Raw genomic sequence first — 8869 nt, forward strand, 5'->3', positions numbered from 1 at the left:
CCGCGTACCGCCCCGCCCCCGCGGTGTCCACGGCAACGGCGGCGCGGGCCGTCCCCGGGCCGGCAGGGGGCGCCGCCGGCGGAAGCGGCGCGGGCGGAAGCGGCACCGTCACCAGGTAACGGGGTCGGTGTCGGGGCGATGAGCGGCGGGGCCGGGCGACGGCGGCGCCTGGTTCTGCACGTGGACCTCAACAACACGGTGGTGGTAGCAGACGCGGTGACGGGGCAGGCCCCGCGAGCGGCCCTCAACACCTTTCTCAGCACCGTCACCTGGGGCCATGCCGGAGCTGCCGGTGAGCGCCGGGGCCGGGGGTACGGGGGACCCGGTGTGGCAGTGCGGGGGCTGAGCACGTTCCTCTCTTCTAGGCGAGTGGGAGTGGGTGAGCGACTGTCCGTCCCTGCGCCCCCCGTGCCCCGGCGCACTCAGCTACTACAGCCGCCACGGCCGGGACCCCGCCTTCACCGAGGCCGGGCCGGGCCGGCGCTTCCGCGACCTTCACGCCCGCCACCTGCGACTGCTGGAGTGGCCGGGCCGGCCTCATGACGCCTTGTCGGTGCCAGGGGAGCCCGGCAAACGCTACCACCTGATCCTGCCCTCCTTCTTCCGTCTCCTGGACACGCTGCACCGTGATGGCAGGGCCTTCGCTGTTGTCTTCAGGACCTTCGGCACCGACCTGCCCCGCGCCCTGCAGGCCGTCAGGAGCGCTCTGGACGGGCAGCACCCCCAGTTCCCTGCCCTGCGGGACGTGGCGGTGAGTGGCATCCTGAGGGTCCGTCGTGATGGGGAAGGGTAGCTGGATGGTCCCACAGAACTCCCCCCACGTCAGACTGTTCTGCAACTGCTTGGCCAGACTGCTTTTAAAAGCGTCGAGTTCTCTGAATGAAGCTGTTAGCTGTGGGGGAGCATGTGTGTGCACATACTATGTGGAATGGGATCCTCTTGGGGTATCCCGTGTTGGTCAGAGCATGCCTTCTACTGAGGAGGGGCTGCTGCCGCAGAGCAGAGCTCCCTGGCCCAGAGCCGATCGGAGCTGCATTCTCCTCCCACTGGCAGCATACTGGGCAGGAGCGCTGGGAATGAGCTTTAGAAGATGCTTTAGTTACTCCTTGGAGTGTCTTCAGGTAGCAGAGATTGAAAAGGGAGCAGTGTGCAGCTAGGAGGTCATTCCTTTCCATCCCTGGGGAGGGGATGATTTTGGTTGGATGCATTCCATGCCTCCTCTTGTCATCTTCCCAAAACCATCCTCCCACACTGTGCTGGTGGGGAGTCTCCACCCTGCTGCTTGGTGTCTCTGCTAGTGCATGAAATAACCTGTCTGCTTTGGAAACTTTTCCTTCCCCGTTTTCTGTGGTCCTGCAGCTCCCTGTGGACCTTACCCCTGGCCAGATACGCTGCAACAAGCGAGAGGTGGTGCTAACACGGGGAGCAGAGCGTCTGACCACCCGGGAAGGCAGAAGAAAGCTTTACAACTACTTCAGCTCCTTTGAGGGAATTGGAGGCTTCCAAGACCACTTTGACTGGTGAGAAAGAGGGCATTGAGGAAGTGGATTGGGCATTATCTTCTTTCCTGATGGATTCTCTTAGTTTCTGGGATAACTCTTAGTTTTGACTCCTTTATGATGTTGGGGTCTCTATCACTTAGGCATTCCCCATTTTGCCTCTGGGCAGCCTAATGGGACTCACACCTTTCCTGAGGTCCCCATCCCCTGATGTACCTCCTGCTTTTCTCCAAAGACCACCTGATTTGTCACCTTGATGCATAATGCCTCGTTCCTGTGAGTCCATGGACAGCAGGACAGAACATTCTCTGTCCTGCTTCCCTGGCTCAGAGGGTGCCCTGGGCCTGCAATACATCTGCCATTATCTGGGACCTGTTACCTCTCCCTCCCCTGACTGTTTCTTCTCCCGCTTATTGTTTCAGGTGGGCCAGAAATCAATTCTCTTCCCAAGGTGGGAAGCCCCTGTGGATAGACCCCCATGATCCTGACATTCACCACATCTTCATTGATGACAACATCCGGCTGGACGATGGAGACACCATTGTTCACCCACAGGTAGGTGGCTGAAGGCCTCTCTGGCACCAGCAGCCTGCACTAGGGGTATCCCTGACAGGGTCAGAAATGTTTTGTCCCCTTTGCATGAGGCTGCAAAGTGGGGGTCAAGGCATAGCCCTGGTGTCACTCCATTCTGTGCCACAGGTGTCGGTGGCAGTGATGCACAGGGAGGGTGAGATCAGCCATCAGCAAATGCACAGCAGGTGCTGGCTGCCTCTGCTCCCCACTGACTCAGCCCCGTGCCTGGAGGCAGCAGCAGTGATATCAGGGCTGCCAGCCCTGGCTGTCACCCATCTGAATGAAAGGGCAGTGTTTCTGGGGAGCATACTTAGGAAACAGAATGTTTATGCAGACAGAACTGTGCCTGCCCATTGGACAGCTGTCAATGCTCAAACAAGAGCTGCAGGGGCAATCCTCAGTCTCTGCTTGTTTCCATCCATATGGAGACAGTGCAGGGGGGAAAACGTGGCAGCCAGTGAATTGTCTGCAGTTTTTGCCTCTCAGCCCGGGAATGGCAAGGGGTGGGATGCTCATTGGATATTCCCTTCCATACGAGTTCTTTCAGCTTGCACATTTGTAGCTGGTGGCAGGAATTGTTACTGCCTGGACACACCTGTCAGGAATAGGATTTGGCCTGTGCCATACCTGGTTGAGGGGAGCCTCTGCAATGGCTGCTGCATGCAGATCTGCAGCAGCTGGAGCATGGCTCACACAGCTACACTTGCTGCATTTCAGCCTCAGGCTATTTGGCTGATCAAGGAGTTCCTCCTTTGGCATTCGTAGCCTGTGCAGCTGGTCAGGCTGCTCTGCTAATCTCATGGCAGCCATGCAGCCAGCCCTGGGGCTGCTCCCACGCTGGATCACACAGGTTAAGGTAGCAGCAGGCCTCGTGGGAGCCTGGGCAGCAGCCAAGCATCTTCCCAGCAGGGCTCATCGTCACTGCTGGGACCTTGCTGTGCTGCAGCCAGGATCAGTAGGTGGAACCCTGCTTGTGTCACTAGCTCTGCAGGGCTGTCCCCATGTCAGCAGTGGTGACAGAGCAGCACTAGGAGTGAAACAGATTGCCAGGTGGTTTTAAACAGGCCGTAGTGAAGACCAGAAGGTGCAGTGCCTGTTCCATCCTATGGCAGCTAAAGGAAGAGCTGTTGGCAAAGGTTTGCCTGGAGTCAGCTGCTCCACAGAGCCATTTTCTTCTAGCGGCATGGTGTGGCCTGTTTCCTTAAGGGAGTACCAGGCACATGTGACATGCTGGTTCAGAGTCAGAGGCACTTTCTGGGAGAGGGAGAAGTCTCAAGAAACTTCACCTTCTGCTGTTGCAGTGGAAATAGAATCACTCTGCCCCTGACACAGCCAGCATGGAGGCACCTGGCCGGGAGGAGGGGAGAATGCACCATGGGGCATGTACATTACTTACTGCCAGGCTCTGCTCTCCCTGCAGGTGTTCTCAGAACAGGGCAGCAGCAGTCCCAGGACCGTGCCCACCTCGGAGTTGTACAATGTTTGCCTGGTGCAAACCAATCTGCTGGAGGCCATTGCTGATGAGGACTATTTCCTGCACTGTGTGAGGAGGTGTGAGGAGAACTACGACCGCTACCTGGCCTGCATGGAGAAGGACACCCCAAGCCAGCAGTGGGATGGACAGTGATACCACCTCATGGGACTGAGTTGCTCCAGACTGGGTCACCATCTGCTTCCTGCTGCATGCAGGCAAAGTCCCAGGCAGGCTCCTGCTTCAAGCTGTTACGTCTCCAATGTTCAGTGTGGGCGTTCAGTCCTATCAGGAGCTTCCATGAGCAAACAAAGTGTCCTGGGAGGTTGTGTGATGGGATTCTTGGAGGAAATTATTTTCCATTCTTTGGCAGTGTTGCCTGTCGTGCCCACTTCTGCGTGAGGGCTGGGGCTCACCGTCCTCTTGCAGTCGCCAGGCAGGTCACTTCCACCATACTGTGATGCAGGCAGCCTCGCAGTGTTTGCACCTCCCAGCTCCTGCAGTGATGGTGCAGAGCAGGTGCCAGGATGAGTGCAGTGTTATCAGCTACATCCCCAGGTGGCATTTGTGGTATGGTGTTCTCGGCGGATGCCTTGTCACTTCTGTCTGTTTTTAAAGCAAACCTTTTTAGCTCATTTCTGTGTGAGTTTCCTGCCTGCCCTTGGCTCTGCCTGTGCTGGTGGGTGGGAAGTGCCTTTCCCAGCGTGTTCATTTGCCTGGCTCAGCCAAGTGGGGACAAAAGTGTTGGTGGAGGTTTTGAGACCCATGTGCACTTTTCCTGATGCTGCTGAGAGACCCCAGCAAGGTCGTGCTCAGAATAGGTCTGAGCTCATATTCTGTCCCTGCAGTGGTGACAGGACTGGGGTCCTTTCCAGAGTAGGACGGTGGGTTCCCGACTCCTTGATCCCGGCACTGTGTGCCTCTGGCACCGGCAGCGTGAAGCAAGGGAGGGCAGAGCCACGGTCTCTCCAGCCACTCTCCCTGCGATGGTTCCTTCCCGTCAAGGTGAACGCGGCAGAGGCACGGCGGGCCGGTGGCACCGGGAGGGTCGGGCGGAGGGGAGCGAGGCACGGCAGGGGGGCCGGGGCGGACGCGGCGCCGCCCCCACTGGCAGCGGGCGGGCCCGGGGCGGGCGGAGGCGCGGAGCGGCGGGGAGAGCGGCGGAGCGAGCGGAACGGTGAGCGCGGTACCGGTCCCGGTCTTGGTCCCGCTCTCGGCGGCGGAGCGGGCTGTCCGGGCACGGCGGAGCGGCCGTCTGGGGTTGCGGGCGAGAGTCCGGGGAGCGCCAGGGGCGCGGGTATTGCAGCGGGAGCTTGGGGGACGTCGGTGCCTGCAAGCTGTGGGCGGGAGCCCTGTGGATGCGGGCTGCGGGGCAGTGCGCCGGAGCCCCGCGGATTGCGGGCTGCGGGCGGGAGTCCGGGCAGCGCCAGGGGTGAGGACGATGCTCTGAGAGCAGGAACCTGGCAGGGTCTGCATTGTGAACGGGAACCCTCGGCGGGGTACGGACCCGGGGGATGTGGATAGAGAGCCCCGGGCGCGCCAGAGTCCCAGTGAGTGCAGGCTGTGTACCGGCAGCACCGGGTAGTGGGAGGTGTACCGAGGTGCGGGAACCTCGGGAAGCAAGAGCGCTGGTACGTGCGGGCAGCGAGCCCCAGGGAGGGACGGGGAGCCCGGAGGGGGTGGACAGGCAGTCCCGGAGTGCAGCGCGGAGCCCTGCGGAGCAGGAGCTGTCGCACCGCCAAGGGGAGCTGGCTAGCTGGGGCTGGGGGAGCGGCGGGTGCTTGGGTTCTGACTCGGATGCTCTCCCCGCAGGAGGCCGTGGGCCGGACCAGTGCCGAGCCGGGCCGGATGGGCGGCACGGCAGGGCCAGAGCCCGGGGACCTCCGGGGCGGCTGAATTGGCCCATGGCGGCGGGCGCGGGCGCCTTCGCGTGGGCCACCTTCCCCTCCATGCCCACGCGGCGCGTGTACTGCAGCGCCGCGCACCGCGACGGGCAGCTCTTCGTGCTGGGCGGCTGCGGGAGCGGCGGGCGAGCCCTGGGAACTGCTGAGGTACTCGATCTGCCAACCCAGCGCTGGACCACTCTCCCACCACTGCCCACGCCGCGGGCTGGCGCTGCCGCCCTCGCCCTGGGCAAGCAGATCTTGGTGGTGGGCGGTGTGGATGCGGCACAGAGCCCCCTCGCCTCCGTTGAGGTCTACCACGTGGATGAGGGCAAGTGGGAGAAGAAAGCAGCATTGGCTCAGCCCTCCATGGGCATCTCAGCTGTGCAGAGAGGTGAGGGATAGCAACATGTTGTGACTCTTGCCCAAAGTTTGCTGAGCATCCTTGGAGTCTTGCCACAACGCAGCATGCCAAGAACCAGGGTTGGTCCCCCGTGTCTGCTCCCTGGACAAGGATGCTGTGGCATGGACCAGGCTGCAGTGTGGTGGGCAGGGCAGAGGAGATGTCGGGACAGTGATGGGAATGGGCAGGGGTGCCGGCCGCACTGGAAGCAAGAGCAGGATTTGGCAGTATGGCTGTGTTGCCATGGTGTCTCCAGGGAGATGATACTGCCGAGAATAATTAGAGAGGATGGCCTTGTGCTCTTCTCTCTGCCTGATGGATGGGATGGAGAGGGGGGCGAGAGGGTCCCAGTGCAGTCAGGGCATTGCTGGGCTCAGGCCTGGCTGCACTCATTATCCCCCGGCTGCCCTGGAGCAGTGTCTGGCTGTGAGGCTTGGCAGTACTCGTGCTGCCTGCCCTGGAGGGCATGGGGGGACTCCCAGCCCTTCAGTGCTGCCCACAGATCCCTCTGACTCTCTACTGCCTCTTTTCCAGATGGGGCTGTCTATGCGCTGGGGGGAATGGGTGCGGACACCTCTCCCCAGGCACTGGTCCGTGTCTATGAGCCGGCAAAGGACCACTGGCAGCCCCTACCCTCCATGCCCACCCCATGTTATGGAGCTTCTGCCTTCCTCCAGGGAAACAAGATCTTTGTTCTGGGTAGGTGCTGCTGGGGCAAACCGAGCATCTCCTGTGCCTCTACCCTCTAGTTCCTCCGTTCCCAGGTCAGAGAATGACCTGGTGCACCTCAGGGTGGCTCCATGCTGCCCAGCACTGCAGCCAGTGAGCCCCATCCTGCTTGCTGAGCACACTAATAGTGCCAGCTTGGGGCACTGGGAGCTATATGTCCTCTGTGTATAGGAGGCCGGCAAGGCAAGCTGCCTGTCACCGCCTTTGAAGCCTTTGACCTGGAGACAAGGAGCTGGACACGCTACCCCAGCGTGCCCAGCCGCCGCGCCTTCGCCGCCTGCGCCATGGCTGATGGGGTTGTCTTCAGCCTGGGAGGGCTGCAGCAGCCAGGGCCCCACAACTTCTATTCCCGTCCCCATTTTGTCAACACCGTGGAGATGTTTGATCCTGCACAGGGTGAGCTCTATGTCTCTCGGTGAGGTGGGAGCATCTTCTGTGGGTCCAGGATGACTCTGTGGGTTGGTGAGGGGTGTCTGTGGGAAATGAGTATCTGGGCTCTGAACATCAGCCCCTTTCACCCAGGTGAATCCTGCCCTGTGCTCCCTGCTCCCAGGGAGTGATTAACCTAGGGGTGTCCTAGCATTGGTATGTAGAGGGGAAACCCCAGCAGACGATGCTTACTCCCTCTCATACCCAGGTGTGTGGAGAAAGCCAAGCCGCACCATCCGTATGAAAGAGAAGAGAGCCGACTTCGTGGCTGGATGCCTGGGAGGAAGAGTGGTGGCTGTGGGTGGCCTCGGTAATGCTGGGGGTAGGCTTGTGGCCGTGTTCCCATCCCTATTCTTTGTGGCACAACAGTGATCGGCATGGCAATAGGGAGGTTGGCTGTGCAAAGCCAGGGGGTTACTGCAACACCGTCTGCAGCAACGTCTCCGTGCGCTCACCGGTGCTGGGGAGACCCTACTGCTCTGTCCCACTGGCTGACCCACTGTGCTCCTTGTCCCTTTCACCCCCCAATCAGGCTTTTCCCAGCTCATGTGCAGCATGCTGGGCTCACACAGCACATTGTGGCTCAGCTCCGCTGTGCAGGGTTGCAGTGCTGCCTGCATTCCTCTCCCAGGAGAGCTGGGGAAAGGTTAGTGCTGTCACTCAGCAGAGGGGATACAGCAGGAAGGGCTGCCTGGGGAGCCTGGTGCCAGCCACAGCATCCCAGCTCTGCAGTGAGGGCTGCCAGACTCCCAAGATCGTTGTGGGAATAGGGAATGGTGCTGGCTGCATCCGTGCAGTGTGGCATTGCTCCCGAGTCCTGCTGCAGCCGGAGCTGCCCTCCCTTATCCCTGCAGAGTGCTGGCATGGGGAGGGGGGAGGATGAGGAATGGCTGAGGGGGCAGAGTTAGCAGGTGTGGCATTAGTGCCAGCAGCAATCCCTATGGGGACTCTGGTAATCCTCATGTGCCCTCACTAATTGCCTCTGGGATCTCAAAGCCTGTGCCGCTTAGGGGTCTTGTTGAGGCATCAAAGGGATGTGGAGGGGGAAAGGCAGAGCCTGGGGTGGGGGGCAGGGAGCCACACGGGGGCTGATGTCATTCTGTCTTCCACAGGGAACCAGTCCTGCCCACTGGACTCAGTGGAAGGGTTCAGCCTCTCACAGAAAAAGTGGGAGCCACTGCCCCCCATGCCCACTGGCCGCTGCTCCTGCTCCAGCTGCCCAGCACCCAGCCTGCTCTTCATCATCGGCGGTGTGGCCCAGGGTCCCAGTGGCGCTGTTGAGGCTCTGTGCCTGCGTGATGTGCCCTGAGCAGGACCCTGAGGACCTGCCCTGGCCAAGCACCAAGTGCCTGAAGACAGGGACAAGGTGTGTGAGCACCTATGTGTTCACCCAAGGTGACCTGGCTCCAGGAAACCTCTGTCCCATGATGCCAGGCACCAAAGCAGCTGTGGTTTTGGGAACTCCCAGCTCCTGCAGCGCTGTGGCAATGAAGCCCAGGGCAAACTCCTGCCTGGTGGGATGGCCGTCGCCAGCAGTGTGGAGGGAGCAGTGGTGGCAGGACTGGCGCTGGCCTCACTGCCCTGTCCGGCCCCATCTGTGCCACGGCGTATCCGTGCCGTGTGTGTAGCAGTGAGTGCTGTGTCGTCGTAGACCCAGTCGATGTCTCATGTAGCACAGAGGTGCCCTGTAGCTCAGTGCCTGGGAGGTGATGTGTAGCACCTCAAATAAATGAAACGTGGAGTTTTATCCCTCTGGAGTCATGTCGTTTCTGGTTATCCTACTCCGGGCAGACACATGCCTGTCAGGAAAACTCTTCCCAAGGTAGAGTTCAGTGACCCCATACTGTGGAGCTGGGGTAACTCTTGTTCTTCCCACCTCCAG

General features: G+C 60.7%; 2 protein-coding genes across 7 annotated transcripts; both read left to right on the plus strand.

The window, feature by feature from the left end:
- The first annotated feature begins 65 nt into the window (after positions 1-65).
- LOC106850264 (uncharacterized) lies at positions 66-4178 on the plus strand. The gene is made up of 5 exons (XM_014871464.2): positions 66-292; positions 366-751; positions 1360-1520; positions 1922-2054; positions 3493-4178. Exons 1-5 carry the CDS (start codon positions 139-141, stop codon positions 3697-3699), a joined length of 1041 nt encoding a protein of 346 aa, XP_014726950.1. The 5' UTR covers positions 66-138; the 3' UTR covers positions 3700-4178.
- A 137-nt stretch (positions 4179-4315) lies between these two features.
- On the plus strand, positions 4316-8734 carry KLHDC8B (kelch domain containing 8B). 6 transcript variants are annotated; one of them, XM_088171392.1, is made up of 6 exons: positions 4316-4548; positions 5356-5820; positions 6364-6528; positions 6730-6954; positions 7196-7309; positions 8100-8734. In XM_088171392.1, the coding sequence occupies exons 1-6, from the start codon at positions 4530-4532 to the stop codon at positions 8294-8296; spliced, it is 1185 nt and encodes a 394-aa protein (XP_088027518.1). In that variant the 5' UTR covers positions 4316-4529; the 3' UTR covers positions 8297-8734. The 6 variants fall into 6 exon arrangements, with proteins under 6 accessions (XP_088027518.1, XP_088027519.1, XP_088027521.1 ...); XM_088171393.1 differs by having other exon boundaries at positions 7196-7297; XM_088171395.1 differs by lacking the exon at positions 4316-4548 and adding an exon at positions 4698-4720.
- The last annotated feature ends 135 nt before the right edge of the window (positions 8735-8869 follow it).

This window comes from Sturnus vulgaris, chromosome 11 (assembly GCF_052056855.1).
Source record: "Sturnus vulgaris isolate bStuVul1 chromosome 11, bStuVul1.hap1, whole genome shotgun sequence".
Taxonomy (NCBI): Eukaryota; Metazoa; Chordata; class Aves; order Passeriformes; family Sturnidae; genus Sturnus; species Sturnus vulgaris.

Excerpts from the sequence above, each read along its gene's own strand:
- KLHDC8B (XM_088171392.1), top strand. Across the intron at positions 6,955-7,195 it reads GATGTTTGATCCTGCACAGG|GTGTGTGGAGAAAGCCAAGC; the intron begins GTGAGCTCTATG and ends TCTCATACCCAG. Across the intron at positions 7,310-8,099 it reads TGGCCTCGGTAATGCTGGGG|GGAACCAGTCCTGCCCACTG; the intron begins GTAGGCTTGTGG and ends TGTCTTCCACAG.
- LOC106850264 (XM_014871464.2), top strand. The coding sequence starts at position 139 with ATGAGCGGCGGGGCCGGGCGACGGCGGCGCCTGGTTCTGCACGTGGAC. Across the intron at positions 293-365 it reads GGGCCATGCCGGAGCTGCCG|GCGAGTGGGAGTGGGTGAGC; the intron begins GTGAGCGCCGGG and ends CCTCTCTTCTAG. Across the intron at positions 2,055-3,492 it reads ACACCATTGTTCACCCACAG|GTGTTCTCAGAACAGGGCAG; the intron begins GTAGGTGGCTGA and ends CTCTCCCTGCAG.